Source organism: Lutra lutra, chromosome 6 (assembly GCF_902655055.1).
Source record: "Lutra lutra chromosome 6, mLutLut1.2, whole genome shotgun sequence".
Lineage (NCBI taxonomy): Eukaryota > Metazoa > Chordata > Mammalia > Carnivora > Mustelidae > Lutra > Lutra lutra.
This window is the reverse complement of record NC_062283.1, coordinates 71,546,002-71,562,100: the sequence shown is the minus strand read 5'-3', so window position 1 is coordinate 71,562,100 and position 16,099 is coordinate 71,546,002. Positions and strand designations below refer to the sequence as shown.

General features: G+C 34.7%; 2 protein-coding genes across 10 annotated transcripts in view; one reads left to right on the top strand and one right to left on the bottom strand.

Moving 5' to 3' along the window:
- Nucleotides 1-16,099, top strand: part of FAM184A (family with sequence similarity 184 member A) — a 115,931-nt gene that overhangs the window by 84,232 nt on the left and 15,600 nt on the right. For all 9 annotated transcript variants that reach the window (XR_007128103.1, XR_007128104.1, XM_047733409.1 and 6 more), the window contains exons 10-12: nucleotides 4,939-5,151; nucleotides 10,584-10,737; nucleotides 15,342-15,469. Coding sequence is in view for 7 of the 9 variants with exons in the window: in XM_047733409.1 (XP_047589365.1) it covers nucleotides 4,939-5,151; nucleotides 10,584-10,737; nucleotides 15,342-15,469 (495 nt within the window). In the remaining 2 variants the exon portion in view is untranslated. The remainder of the gene's footprint in view (nucleotides 1-4,938; nucleotides 5,152-10,583; nucleotides 10,738-15,341; nucleotides 15,470-16,099) is intronic.
- On the bottom strand, nucleotides 11,224-12,094 carry LOC125102326 (probable ribosome biogenesis protein RLP24). The gene has a single exon (XM_047733414.1). It carries the CDS (start codon nucleotides 12,056-12,058, stop codon nucleotides 11,567-11,569), a length of 492 nt encoding a protein of 163 aa, XP_047589370.1. The 5' UTR covers nucleotides 12,059-12,094; the 3' UTR covers nucleotides 11,224-11,566.

Genomic DNA, 16,099 nt, shown 5'->3' with positions numbered 1-16,099 from the left:
CCTGTCTTAGGAGAATCAAAACTTGAGTTGGGAGATGTTCTGTGAAATTTTGATACTTCTGGAGTGAAACTATTTTGTCATACCTTTCTAAATTCTTTCTACTATACAAGAAAACATTTTATCTACTTTTAATATTAAACCTTGTTTTCTGTGTAAAAAATAATTAGAAATATATGAACAAAGGGGTACCTGGCTGGCTCCATCAGTGGGGCATGGGATTCTTGATCTTGAGGTTGTGAGTTTGAGGCCCACATTGGGTGGAGAGATTACTTAAAAATAAAATCTTTAAAAAATAAATACATGAATACATTTAACACCATTTAAAAATATATTTAAAAATAAGCAACAAAGATATTTCAATGTTGGTGAAAGAAGGCTACATTTAGAAATTCACATATTTAAAAAAAGAAATTCACATATAGTAACAATTTGGGCATGATCACTATATTAAACCAGAACCACTGTATATAAACCATATGTACTAATTGGAGTAGGAGTAAGAATCTAAATAAGGTTATTATCAGAATTAACTGTATTTCAGGATACTTATGACAACATAGTTACATTTTCTTAAATAGTTATAAATGAGTAGTTATAAATGAAAAAACAACCTTAAATTGAAGTTAAATGTTAGTAACTAGAATGGGAACACCTTGATTCATCTCTTACAAAAAAAGTAAAAGGGGTTGGTGACACAATGAAATCCCGATTAATTAATTTCCTTTTGTAACATAGTCACTGAGGATCAGTTCTTGTACTCTGTCATCACCCAAACAAAATACCATCTTGTCAGTGTTGTTGAGCAGGGTGAGCATCTCCCCACCCCTTCCACACATTCTTTCCCAGCCTTCCATGCAAGTTTTCGGTTACAGACTGTCTTGTTCTAAAAAACAAGTGGTTATGGATACCTTTGTCCTTTATAAAAGCTTTCTAATTTTTTTCAACAAAGACTGAAGGGGTGAGTGGGAACATATTACCAAAATAGCTTAAGGACATTAAGTAGGCATTGTTGTGGTTCTTAATTGATAAACTCACTTCATAGGTTTTCTTAGAAAAATACCAAGAAATTATGAACAATTTAGAATTTTCTCAGAATGGTCATAATTACCCTACACTTAAATTTATTTTCTTAGCTAGACTCTTTAAAAATAGCAAATTAGTGGTTCAAAATGGGGGAAAGGAATTAAAATATTCAGGGACCTTCAAACATTTTACGTGAACATTTATCTAAGTTGTTGACAGTAATAAATTATCTTTACTGTCCTCCAAGCCTCTGTTAGCGGTTTTTAATGTTGCCTTATATATTTGAAAGTATTGAACTGAATATCCTATGGTTAGACTTTCTAAGAATTTGTGTTGACCTTTCTTGTCAAAAATGATAAATATTTTGGCTTAACATAATTCCATGTCCCATGTTGACATCCTGTCAGATCCAGTAACTCAGATTTGATTCATTGTCTATTTTGAGGGTGTTTTTTCATGCACCACTGTGAAGGGACAGAATCCTTGTGAAACTGACTGTAGGAAATAGGTAAAGCTTTCCTTTCTCTACAAAAATGTATCCATATGTTTTTAATTTTCATTTTCATCTTTTTGAAAATTTATAACACTATTTTCAAAAAGACATCAGTGTTTTAAATGGTAGAGATCAGAGTGGCAATTACTTTTGGCCTTTAAAATTATTTACAAAGTACCTCATATCTGTCAATCAGTAGAATATGTTATAAAATTTATATAAAATTTATATTAAACACCTGTGGTAAGAATTTTTAAAAGAGGACTAAAATTCTTTTTTGAAATAAGGATTCTTCTGGTTTATTTAAAACCAACAAAATAAAAAGCATTAACATTTAAAATTAGAACAAATGTATAGAAACTAATACATGTACTACATACTCTGAACATATAATTTGAACAACCATTTTCATTTAGTCAACAAATCCCTTTCTATAATTTTGTAATAAAAGTACTGACCAAGATTGCCCAAACTATTTGACACATAGTCTATTTTTGTTCTCTTTTATTTTGAATTAATGAAGTTGAATATTAATATGCATTACCATAAAATATACTAAATTCAGCTGCTTAAATTACAGCTATAAACCATTAGTTCATTTTACATTGCTTTGCTCATTATTTCTGTTTTAAAGTGCCATGTAATTTTCATGTTGACTAAAGGCTGACAATTTAATGCAATGCTACTAATTTATTTATAAAATGAACAAAGAAGTTTTGATGCTGTATTGCATGATAAAGGCTCTCTGCATATAATTCATGTAATGGTCTTGAGCATGAATCCAGAGATTTTAGATAGCCTTAATATTATTTTGGTGTGCTTTTAAAGTTAAGAATACAGAATATCTAAAATAAGTATATTTGAACACTACATTGCATGATAATGTCTTTTTGCGTGTGTTTTATCCAGCATAGTTGCAAAGATTAATCTTACATCCTAAAATGAAAAATATACTTTGGAATTCTTTCACGGTAAAGTATATTAAGTATAAAATATTAAGTAAAATATTTAAGTGTATTTTATTTAAGCTAGAGAGGTTTCAAAGTGTGCTTTGATTTTAAATATATAACTATACGACTATGGTACCTCATTTTAAATGTTGTATTTCTTCATAAGTTTCATCCTTAAATAGTTAAAGTGTAAGTCACTTGTAGTCAGATTAACATATAAGAGCTATTTTTTATTATTATTATTAACACATATTATTTGTTTCAGGGGTACAGGTCTGTGAGTCATCAGTCTTACACAGTTCACAGCACTCCCCATAGCACATACCCTCCCCGGTGTCCATCACCCACCCACCCCATCTCTCCTACCCCCTCCACTCCAGCAACCCTCAGTTTGTTTCCTGAGATTATGAGTCCTCTGTGGTTTATCTCCCTCTTTGGTTTCTTCTTGTTTCATTTTTCCTCTCTTTCCCTATGATCCTCTGCCTTTTCTCAAATTCCACAAATACAGTGAATTTTTGAAGTGGGTATTGCAGAAAATCAGATACACTGCTATGAACTGACTGGCTTATCCCTCAGTGCGCACTTAACTGGAGTATTGGACCCAGAGCTACTACTAGCGCATGTAGCACTGTGTGCAAATTGAAGAAACATACCCCTTCCCTTTGAGTCGATGCAAATGCGTGTCAGGATAGACAGCTTCATGAGCAGTTTGTTCACTGGCTGGATTTTAGTCCCTTAGCCAGGGGCCAATTAGTAGCTTTGACAATATCAATCATTATTCTACATGTAACATAGTCTTTTCCTAATGTTCCCATATATGTTTTTTAAAAGTTTTCACCACAGGCAAGGCAGTCACATGGGTCCCCATGCTAGGTTTGTGACAAGGATTGAACTTGGGAAGAGAGGAGGGTAGGCAGGTGCCTTTTCTATTTCAAGAACCAGCTAGCTAGGAAGAAAATGACTCTACCAATTACACATTAGTGTTCACAAACACACATTTTTGTTGCCCTTTACCCTTTTATGATTTACTTTTTCTTTCTGGGTTGTTCTTAATATTCATTTCATTCTGATTTTCTTTGCATAAAATGGTAAGTCACATAGTATAATTTGGTCTTAGTCTTCCAGCTGTACAGATATGGCCTTAATTGTTGCTGTAATATTGTCCTTATTTTTCCTTCTTGTTTTTTTGCATCTGCGGTGATTCTCCCCCTTTTTCTTACCCAGATCCTTTCTCCTTTGTGAAACATCTGAAGCATCCTATATCTGCCTTCCATCAATCAAAAAATCTTTTCCCATTTACATATACTCACTTTATAGTATCCTTTTTCCCTTAGCCTTCTTGGCCATAGAAACTGTTTTACTTGTGTATAAACACATATCTTAAATTACTGACTGGAAAACATTTGACAACTTTTATCTGCTTCTATGTTTTCCTTAGCTTCAGACTTCTATTAGAATATGGTTGAGTAATCTAATTCCAAGTTACAATTTCCTGTTTATGAGAAGAGAAATAGATAAAATTAAATGGTTATATCAAATGTATACATGAAAAAAAATATATATATATACACACACACATACATATACAAGTGTTTCATATTTTTATTCTGCATATTCCCATAATATGCAGACATATTAAGGGTGATGTCTGTGTACAAAAGGAGTAACAGATAAGTTTTCCTTAGTTAAAGACAAGTACCTGTCATTGCGAGTCTATAAATAGAGAATTTGGGGATGTTTGTGGTTTTTAAAAAAGCTTGAAGATTTGCAAATCCTTTGAATTAAAATTCAAAAGTGAATATCCTTTTTGTTTACATAAGGATTCCAAGTTATAAAGGATAAATCTGTTAAAGAGTAGTTTTTAAATTCCCAAATAATCTTAGTTAATATTTGTTGAGCATTTACTACATGTCAGGGCTCGTTCTAAGTGAACTATGTGTAGTAACACTCTTCAACTCACACAGCCTTGTAAAGTATTAATAGAGCAAGTGGCAGAGCTAGGATTTTAACTCAGAGCCCACATTATTAACTACTCAACTTTACCACCTCACAAATAAGCAGTTTAGCTTTTTATACTATCTCCTTGAGGTAACCATAATCTAATAAATACATTAAGCTTGGTTGTCCCGTTTTTATTTTGTATTATAAATTTTTATTGCAATGTAACATAGGTGTTCATTGTAACAAAGAGGTGTATTCCTAAACATGGGCTACAGTGTTCTTTAGAGAGTCCACAAACTTAATACCACTAAAACAGTCTATTTTTTAGGATAATTACTAAAAATAGATTTTAAAGTGGTGATACCTAAATATTAAGTATCTGAAATATTTTAAAACTTTTTAAGTGTATACTTATTTAAGACAATTATTTTACCATAGTTAATATTGTTGACATGCTTTTTTCCCTTAGACTGGCAATTTGTGAAATATGCCTTGTAATTATTCTTCATTGTGTACCATTCTGTGGCATAGATTTCCTTGCTGAAACAGAATCTGGAGATGCAGCTTTCCCAGTCTCAGACTTCTTTGCAGCAACTGCAAGCCCAGTTTACACAAGAACGACAACGACTTACACAAGAGCTTGAAGAATTAGAGGAACAACATCAACAGAGACATAAATCTTTAAAAGAAGCACATGTCCTTGCATTTCAAACTATGGAAGAAGAAAAAGAAAAGGAACAAAGAGTAAGTTTAATATGATATATGTTCAAGGATAATCCAACAGCCTAATAATTACCAGCCTTCAAATTCTTAAGAATTCATTTTTTGCCTTCAAATTATATATTGCTTTATTTCATTGTGTTTTCTAGAATCTGACTTCTTCTGGGGGTCAGAATGATTAAACATACACACCAGTTACACAGTTAAAATAAGGCCAATATTTTATTTCTGTTTCCCAACATAATACTGAGCTCATGATGAGACTAATACACCATCTGCTTTGTCATATAGTTAACAGTGGTTAAATAAATTTAGCATGGTCCTACTGAGCTGTAACTACAGTAATCACTTAGTATAATTTTGAACTTTTATAATAGTCTTTCATCAAATTTTTAATTTTCCTCTTTCAGGCTGGGTCTACAAAAGACACATACATATCCAAGGATTTATTTTTTTTTAAATACCACATTTTTTTCCTTATACTTCTTCTCCCTTATATACAAAATTCACAATGAAATTAAATTTGGAGACATTTTTTAAATGATATCTTTCCCTATATACAGCCCCAAAGGCTATATGAAAAGTAGTGATACAGACAGATCATGCAAAAGAGATTTAAATCAAATAGAGAGAGACATTATTGGGGTAATTAAATTGTATGCCAGAATCTCCCCATATCCATTATTTCCTTCTTATGAAAACACTAGTTTGACATAGTCTTAGTGTAATTAATTTTGGTTCAGTTTCTTTTTTTATACCATATTTTTCAGTTTCTTCTAAGGACCTTGTGATAATTAAGATAAATATTTGATAGAAAAATGAAGTTTTACTAACAATGATTTTCACCATATGTAGTTGTTACTGATATAGATTGCTCTTTAATCCTCTTTTTGGGTGTGGAACTATTTTAAGAACTGGTAGGCTGTAAAGAAATTGTTAAAACAAAAAGTCCTATTCCTTTAAAAACCATTAATTTGCCTATACAGTAAGTTGTAGTCTCTCAATCTTATCCAGAAAGTTAAGGAAGTTTCTTTAGTCAAAATTAGGCCTTATTTCCATTATCCATTATTCCATATACTGAAGCAAATTCAACCAAACACTGAAAAAAATCTGAACGTCATGATCACATGTGTTTTATTCCAAGGATATAAGGATGGTTCAATATCTGCAAATCAGAGTAATTACTACATTAATAAATGAAGGATAAAAATCACATGATCATCTCAATAGACACAGGGAAAGCATTTGACAAAATCCAGCATTCATTTATGATAACTCAATAAAATGAGTATAGATAGAACATGCCTCAACATAATAAAGGCCATATGTGACAAACCCACAGCTATCTTCTTACTTAAAAAGCTTTTTCTTTAAGACCAAGAATAAAACAAGAAAGCCCACTCTTGCCACTTTTATTCATTATAGTATTGGAAGTCCTAGCCACAGCAGTTGTATAAGAAAAAGAAATAAATGGCATCCAGATTGATAAAGAAAAAGTAAAACTATCACAATTTGCAGATGACATGATATTTTATACAGAAAACTCATCGTGTCAATAAGAGAAAAGATAATCATATGATCATTTCAGTAGATGCTGGAAAAGCATCTGACAAAGTGTAACACTGATTCACAATAAAAGCTTCAACAAAGTTAGAGGAGATTTACCTCAACCTAATAAAGACTGTCCATGGAAAAACCCACAGCTAATATAATCCAAAATGGGGAAAACAGAGCCTTTCCCCTAAGGTCTGGAATAAGACAAAGATGTCTGCTCTCACCACTTTTATTCAGCATAGTCCTGGAAGTCCTAGCCACAGCAGTCTGACAACAAAAAGAAAAATCATCCAAATTGGGAAGAAAGAAGTAAAACTTTCACTATTTGCAGATGATATGATATATATGATACTGTATAGAGAAAACCTGAATGGCTCCACCAAAAAACTGCTAGAACCGATAAATGAATTCAGTGAAGTCACGGGATACAAAATTAATATGTAGAAATCTGTTGCATTTCCATACACTAATCACAAAACAGAAAGTGAAATTAAGAAAACAATCCCATTTAAAATTGCACCAAAAAAAATAAGATATCTAGAAATAAACCAGACCAAAGAGGTGAAAGACCTGTACTCTGAAAACGCTAAAACACTGAGGAAAGAATTGAAGATGACACAAAGAAATGGAAAAACATTCCAGGAATGCTCATGGGTTGGAAGAACAAATACTGCTAAAATATCTATACCGCCCAAAGCAAAGTACACATTTCATGCAATCCCTATCAAAATACCAACAGCATTTTTCACAGAGCTAGAACAAACAATCCTAAAATTTGTCTGGAGCTACAAAAGACCCTGAATAGCCAAAGCATTCTTTTTTTTAGATTTTTTTTTATTATTTATTTATTTGACAGAGATCACAAGTAGGCAGAGAGGCAGGCAGAGAGAAAGAGACGGAAGCAGGCTCCCTGCTGAGCAGAGAACCTGATGCGGGACTCGATCCCAGGACCCTGAGATCATGACCTGAGCCGAAGGCAGTGGCTTAACCCACTGAGCCACCCAGGCACCCTAGCCAAAGCATTCTTAAAAAAGAAAAACAAAGCTGGAGGCATCACAATTCCAGACTTCAAGTTATATTACAAAGCTGTGGTGATCAGAACATTTCACTGTTAGCACAAAAAAGACACACAGATTAATGGCACAGAATAGAAAATCCAGAAATAAATCCACAGTTATATGGTCAATTAATCTTTGAGAAAGCAGGAAAGAATATCCAATGGGAAAATGTCTCTGCAACAGGTGATGTTGGGAAAACTAGACCACTTCCTTACACCATACACAAAAATAAATTCAAAGTGAATTAAAGACCTAAATGTGAGACCTGAAACCATAAAAATCCTAAAAGAGAGCACAAGCAGTAATTTCTCTGATATTGGCCATAGCAACTTTTTTCTAGATAGGTTCCTTTTAGGCAAGGATAAAAAAGCAAAAGTAAACTCTTGAGTCTACATCAAAAAAGGAAGCTTCTGCACAATGAAGGAAATACTGAATAGGAGAAGATATCTGCAAATGACATATCTGATATAAGGTTAATATTCAAAATATATAAAGAACTTATATAAATCAACACCCAAGAAACCAAATAATCCAATTAAAAATGGGCAGGAAACATGCACAGGCATTTCTCTAGAGATGACACACAGATGTCCAACATATCCATGGAAAGATGTTCAACATCACTTATCATTAGGGAAATGCAAACCAAAACTAGAATGAGATATCCCCTAATACCTATCAGAATGGCTAAAATCAGTGACACAGAAACAATAGGCATTGGCAAGGATGTGGAGAAAAGCCTCTTGCACTGGTGGTAGGCCTCTTGCAAACTGGTGCGGCCACTATGGAAAACAGTATGGAGTTTTCTCAAGAAGTTAAAAATAGAACTACTCTATGATCCAGCAGTTGCACTACGGTGTATTTACCCAAAGAATACAAAAACTAATTCAAAGGGATACATGGAGCCCTACATTTATAACAGCACTATTTAAAACAACCAAGATATGGAAGCAGCCTTAAGTGTCTATCGATAGATGAATAGATAACGAAGCTGTGGAGTCTGAGTGATGGAATATTACTCGGCCATTAAAAAGAAGTGAAATCTGCCGTTTGTGACAACATGGATGGATCTAGGAGCTATTAAGTGAAATAAGTTAGAGAAAGGCAAATACTGCATTATTTCACTTATATGTAGAAAATTTTAAAAGCAAAACAAATGAACAAACAAAATCTAAACAGACTTATGAATACAGAGAACAAACTGTGGTTGCCAGAGAGGTGGAGGTGGGAGGGATAGGCAAAAAAGGTGACAGGAATTAAGAGGTACAAACTTCTAGTTATAAAACAAGATATGGGGATGTAGTCAATAATATTGTAATAACTTTGTATGGTGACGGATGGTAACTAGACTTACCATGGTGATTATTTCCTAGTGTTCATCAGTGTTGAATCACTATGTTGTATAGCTGAACCTAATATTGTATGTCAACTCTTCTTCAGAATGGCCCATAAACACACAATAAGCCCTTAATGGTAAATAACCTATTCATTGATATCATTTGTGAATTAGAACACATAAGCTCTTGTGTCAGTACTTTTATTTTATATATTCAGTCTCTTTGAAACCTGAATCCTGTTTCAAAAGAAATCAGAACCTGCAATTTTATTGTTATTAGGTAGCTAAGCTAACATCTAAACTAAAAGCCCTTTATATTGCTGTATTTGAAGAAACCTATGCTTTTATTTTTCAGAAATAAAACACTTTAGAAACAGCATTAGTAGCCAAATATTAATTTATAAAACAGTATTTTAGAGTAATGGTTAAAGAAATATAACCCTATCTTTCTCAGAAACCCGTCACGTTGCTGATTATGCTAAGAAAAACCCTTCCTGGCACAGTTTAGTCTCTAAACTTGAAGTACCCTGAGCTCTGTTTTTTTCCCGTGACCACATACCTTCTCTTAGTCTCAGCGACATGCGGTATGTTTTCTCTGTTCAGTCTTGTAGAACTAATCACGTGAGAGGTTTGTTTACTTTTCCAGTTACCTACTTTCACACCTTTGCTTCTCTTTGCAAATGCCTATAGAAAGGTGCTATAAAATATTTGATAAGGTTGCAGTTGCTAAAGCCATCGCCATCTCTTTCTGATCAAAAGGTCTTTTCTTATTAATGCCCCTCTCTTCTTCTCTTTTTCCTAACTTTGTGCACACAGAGAAATTATGTATTAATTTAGGTGGCTTACCCCCCTCAGGTAACTTCAGACAGTGACTTTATTTGAAAAGGACCTTAGGTAAAGGGCCCACCGATATCCCAATTCAAACATGCTATACTGAATTAAACTGATTTCATAAGGCTTGTTCTACTGAAGTGACCCTACTAATTTATTTTCTAAAGGCCATTTTCTTTTATCTAATTTTCCTGAAAATGAATTATGAATACCTTTTTTTTTTTTAAAGATTTTATTCATTTCATTTGACAGATAGAGATCACAAGTAGGCAGAGAAGCAGGCAGAGAGAGAGAGAAGGAAGCAGGCTCCCTGCCAAGCAGAGAGCCCGATGCGGGGCTCGATCCCAGGACCCTGAGATCATGACCCGAGCCGAAAGCAGAGGCTTTAACCCACTGAGCCACCCAGGCGCCCCTGAATACCTTTTCTTAATAACTGAGTTTTAGTCTGAGGGTTGCTGGGGTGGGGGGAGGGATAGGGTGGCTGGGTTATGAACATTGGGGAAGATACGTAGTGTGAGTGCTGTGAATTGTGTAATACTGATGATTCACAGACCTGTACCCCTGAAACAAAACATTATATGTTAATTAAAAATTTTTTTTAATAACTGAGTTTTAATAATTTTTTAATTGTTTGCATTTCCTTCGTGAATAATTTGAGTATGTTTCTCCTGTTTTAGGCTCTTGAAAATCATTTACAACAAAAACATTCTGCAGAGCTTCAGTCATTAAAAGATGCACACAGAGAGTCAATGGAGGGCTTCCGGATAGAAATGGAACAGGAACTTCAGACTCTTCGGTTTGAATTAGAAGATGAAGGAAAGGCTATGCTTGGTATTTTGAAAGGATTATAATCTTGTCATATTTATTTGCATGTTCTACTTTAAAACTCAGTATGAAATTACAACTTTTTTTTTTTTTTATTTTTGAAGCACCAAAATGAATATCTAAGTGTTTTGTATATTTGAAGTTACTAGATGAAGAGGTGAGTGTGGAGGAGTAGAATGGATAGAACAGAAACAGTGAGGGGAGGTCCCCTCAACTTTCCCCGTACTCTGGCTGTGTAAGCAACACTCACTGGTGCTTCTACCTACCCTAAGGGACTAAACGGAGTCAGGACATTCAGACCTTCCATTCTCTAGTGACTGAAAGGAGTAAATAGGCATGGAGCCACATGTCCTTAGACTTGATGGTCCTATGGTATTCTCCACTTCAGGATTTTGTTTTTAGAAGAAAACTCATGTTCAGGTCTGACTTTTTGTCTAGGTATTTTTCAGATATTTCTTTAATGAGTTTTGTTTTTGTTTTTGTTTTTTTTTGTTTTTTTTTTTTTACTGCAAAGAAAATTTATTTTACATATTGCTAGCCATGACTTTTGTTGTTAGTTCACATAAATTTGCCTAGTACCACTATCCAAACAGCAGGACCATTGTATGTCCACATTTGTATTTACAAAGAGAATTTGCATGACTTACATAAATATAACTCTCAGTAGGTTTAACAATGGAGATGGAATCTAACAGCCATAATGATAGCAATGTAGGAGAGATGTATTTTTAATTACCTTTCATTTGAGTGACCTTATTTAAAATATAAATTGATAACTCAAGTTCCTGATCTCCTAAGGAGATTTTCAAAAACACTTATAGAAACAGTGAGATTTTTAAGAAACATCCTCCATGTCCACATCCTGTTGTAATTTCTGCACCATTTTTTCTTCCAGCTGCTTTCCTTTGCCTGCAAGAGGGGCCCGGATAAGATGAATGTTTTGTTTAACTTCTTTGATGTCCTGAACTTTCTGTAATTCTTTATTTTTCTTTAATCTGTTCATTATAAATTTAGCTTGGCGCTTCTGTTTGATCTCTTCAACTCTCTTCATTGCATCAATAGTTTTATTCCATAACTCTCGCTGGTATTTGACAGGTTCATTTCTACGTTTTTCAAATTCAAATGAATTATCCACTGTAAGCTCTTTACCAGCTGCTTTACGGAATGCTTTAGTCCACCTGACCTTGCGAGGATTCCGCTTCTTTTTAAAGTTTTTATGACACTTGGATTTACAGAATCTGAACACCTTGCAATCGTTGCGGACAAACATCATGCCGTGGCCGGGGTAAATAGGGCCCGAACAGAAATAACACTTCTCAATACGCATGTTGAAACCGCGTGAGGTCCTACTGCCCAGACGCCGATCTTAAGTGGAAGTGACCTCTTTAATGAGTTTTTAATCTTTGAAGTAATCAAATCACTGCCCTTTTTATAAGGAGATCAGTTGAGATTTGAAGGAAAACTGTATATGTATTTAAAGAGTTGTTTTGGTGTTGTTCAAGAACTTTTTATTCCTACCATCTCATTTTCCTTTTGTTTTTTTCCCCCCCTAATTCTCTTAAGAGTTTTTATTGTATGTTGTCACATTTCAGTGCTGTACCCTTTCCAAGTAGGAATTGGGAATAAAAAAGACAAACTGTTGTGGATACTTTGGGCCCCAAAAGCAAAGTCATTTGACCCAGTTCATTGTCTCTACTGTTGCTGGGAGCCCTAGGCCAAGTCATCAGAGCTCTCTCCTTTTCCTCCTTTACAAGCCACTGGGATAGCTGGGGAGAAAATCATAGTGAGACTATTTATCAGACATTTGTGGGATAGTTTACTTTGAGATAGAGATTCATATCAGCTTGTAAGAGATAATACAAAGAGATACTCTGAGCCCTTTATCCATTTTCCCGAAAACTATAGTTCTTATCACTACCAGAATATTGACACTGACATTATCAAGGCATAGAATACTTCCATTACCGTGTCGATCCCTGTTGCCCATTTATAGCAACATCCACTTCCCTTTCCTCCCCACCTTTATTCCTGGTAACCATTAATTTGTTGTCCATTTCTGTAACTTTGTCATTTAAAAAATGTTATAAATGTAATAGCGTGTAACCTTTTGGAGATCGCTTTTTTTCACTCCTCATAATTCTCTAGAGATTGCTCCAGTTTGTTGTATGTAGCAGCAGTTTGTCCCTTTTTATTGCTGAAGGACAGTTGCTGTCCTTCACCCATTGACGGACATCTGGTGTTTCTGGTTTTGTGTAAGTGTAAATTTTCATTTCTCTGGGATAAATGCCCAGGAGTGGAGTTGCTGGGTCATATGATGATGTAGGCTTAGTGTTTTGGTTTTTTGTTTTGTTTTGTTTTGTTTTTAAGAAACTGCCCGACTATTTTCCAGAATGGCTGTACCATTTTACATCTTCACCAGCAGTGAATGAGTGACAGTTTTCTTCCACATCTTCACCAGCATCTGATGTCACTGTGTTGTATATTTTACTCTGCATTTTTCTAATGGCTAATGATGTTGAACATGTTTTCATGTGTTAATTTGCCATCTGTATATCTTTTCTAACTGGATTGTTTGTAAAAAAAAAAAAAAAAAACTGTTGAGTTTTGAGAGTTCTTCATGTATTCTGGATACTTAGTCCTTTGTCAGGATCCTGCAGGTCTAATTTTGCCCCCATTATTCCATTGAAATTACCCTCCCTGAGGTCACCATTGAACTTCAAAATTCCACTGCACTCCCACTTTTCTGTTCCCTGCTCTTTAATCTCATGTGCTAGTCCTGTTTCCCATGCATCTGTTAAATATTGCTGTTTCCCAGGATTTAGTTCCCAGTGCTCTGGTCCGTTTTTCAGTTTCCAGGCTTTTCCTGGTTGCTTGGATTCACAACTATGGCTTTTAATTACCATCTGTTTTCTAGTGACTCCAAATATGTATTTAAGACCAAACTGCTTTCCTTGTGAATTAGATTTCTGTTTCTTACTGCATATTAGGAAGTTGGATATTCTAATTTTACATTTTTAAATATTAGCTTACCATCTCCCTCAGGTCCAAAATGTGTTGCCATTCGTATAGCTCCCATTTTAATTTAGAGTATTACTGTTTACCCAGTTGCCCAAGCCAGGAAGGTAGAAAATGCGTTTAACTTCTTTTCTTTTGCTTCCACATCCTGTTAGTTCCTTCACTTAGATATTCCCTATATCTGTTCTCTCTTCTTGAGTCCTTTTGTCATACGCAGTTCGTGGTCATATCATTTTTCACCTGGGTTATTACCATAACCTTTTCATTGATCTTTTTCCTGCACTTCACCCTCCAGACTCTCATCTGGCTAATCTTTGTTAAGACTCAAATCTCACCATGGAACTTCCCAACTTTAAATCTTTCAGTGACTCCCGTGTCCTACCTCAGTGCCTGTCAAGTTTTTCCACAGAAGTAGCCCTTAACACCAGGGACACTGAACCTACATGGAGGTCTCAGGAAGAGCCTAACCTGACTAGCTCCAAGCACAGCATTTCTTTGAAGTTGTCTCATGTTTTAGCTTTAAAATGTACAATTTGCCTTTTATTCATATCTCTTTTGTATTAACGTGAAAGTAATGGCTTTCCTCTAAAACTTCAAGTACAAATCATGCTTCAGAAGATGATCATGTGTACTCTAAAATTCCCTCAAATGTACTGCCACATATATCCCAGATTGAGAACCATAAACTTAAACATAAAGTCAACAGCATTTTTGCTAAAACTCTCTCAGACTGGGCTCCATTTTCTTTCTACTCTGACCACGTGCTCTGTGGGCGCCCAGCATACCAATCTTTTTACAGTTTACCTCATAGATTTGGTTTTCTGCTTTTGCATATGTTATCCCTTCCTCATTAATGCTTTTCTCTTTCTCCACTTGGGAGAATCCTTACTCAAGTGATTTAGAGTGAGTTACTGTGATAGTTCCTTGGTGATAGCATTCCCAATTTCCTTCTCCTAGGACATCTGGATTCTTCTACCACTGTGCTTTCATTATTCATCCATGCTATTCCACTTAATTCCCTGGCATGACGCCTTTCCCTCTAACCTGTGCAGTTATAAGAACAGGGTCATATTTTGTTCTCCCTTCGTGTAACACCTGGCATTCAATAAATGTGGATTGTATCAAATAATCTCAAATTCAAATAAAACTCATGACTTACAAATCAAAGCATTCACCAGCCAGTGTTTAACATCTTTCAGAACTATGTGGAAGAATTCTTACGTGGGTGGGAAGGTGCTTCCTAAATGAACATATGTCATGGTACTGTTCAGTTCCAAAATGTTAGTATTCCAATAGTGAATGAGAAAAGTTTAAAAAAAAAAAAAATTTTTGTCTCCTTTCACACCTTACTGGCAAATCAAAAGCCTATATGAAACACCTTGATCCGTTTGAGCAGCTGAAAATTTTCTTATCCTTACCAAAACTAGAAGACCTTTAAATTCATGATATTCTGTGATAGTCTAGGATATCTAAATGGGCATACACAAGTGTCCTAATTTAAAAAAATAATATTCTGTGACTTTTACAATTTTTATGTGAAGTATCAATAATATTTCTAAAATACATGGACAGTTTTTATTCCCCTTGTATTCCAGCTTCCTTACGCTCAGAATTAAACCATCAACATGCAGCTGCAGTTGATTTGTTACGGCACAGTCATCATCAAGAATTGGCAGCTGCTAAAATGGAATTAGAGCGAAGCATAGACATCAGCAGAAGACAGGTAAAGGAGGACATTCTGTTATGTGATGATTCCTTAAATGTGAATAGATTTGAATGTTGACAGTTTTCTGAAAATTATTTTGTAATAACTAGTATTTTCACTAGTTATTATTTATCATCTATATTGAAGAGTCTTATTTTTAAAGGGAAATCGGTAACTTGACTTTAGCATATTGGTCATAAAATTCATCTTATTTTATGAATTTTTAATCGAATATTTTGAGTTTTACTTGCATTTTAAGAAAGCAGACGAAATATAAATAATTTGAAGAGTGAAGACAGAACACTATGAAACAGTACTGTATATAGAACTTTCCAAGACGATAGACCTGTTCTATATCTGTTCTATCCACTATGGTAGTCACTGGCCACATGGTCATATGTCTAGTGTGACTTATGTGTCTGGTTTTGTTTAATTTTTAAATAAATTTTTTTAAAGATTTTATTTATTCATTTGTCAGAGAGAGAGCGAGAGAGCGAGCACAGGCAGACAGAGGCAGAGGGAGAAGCAGGCTCCCTGCTGGGCAAGGAGCCCGATGTGGGACTTCATCCCAGGACGCTGGGATCATGACCTGAGCCGAAGGCAGCTGCTTAACCAACTGAGCCACCCAGGCATCCCAATTTTTAAATA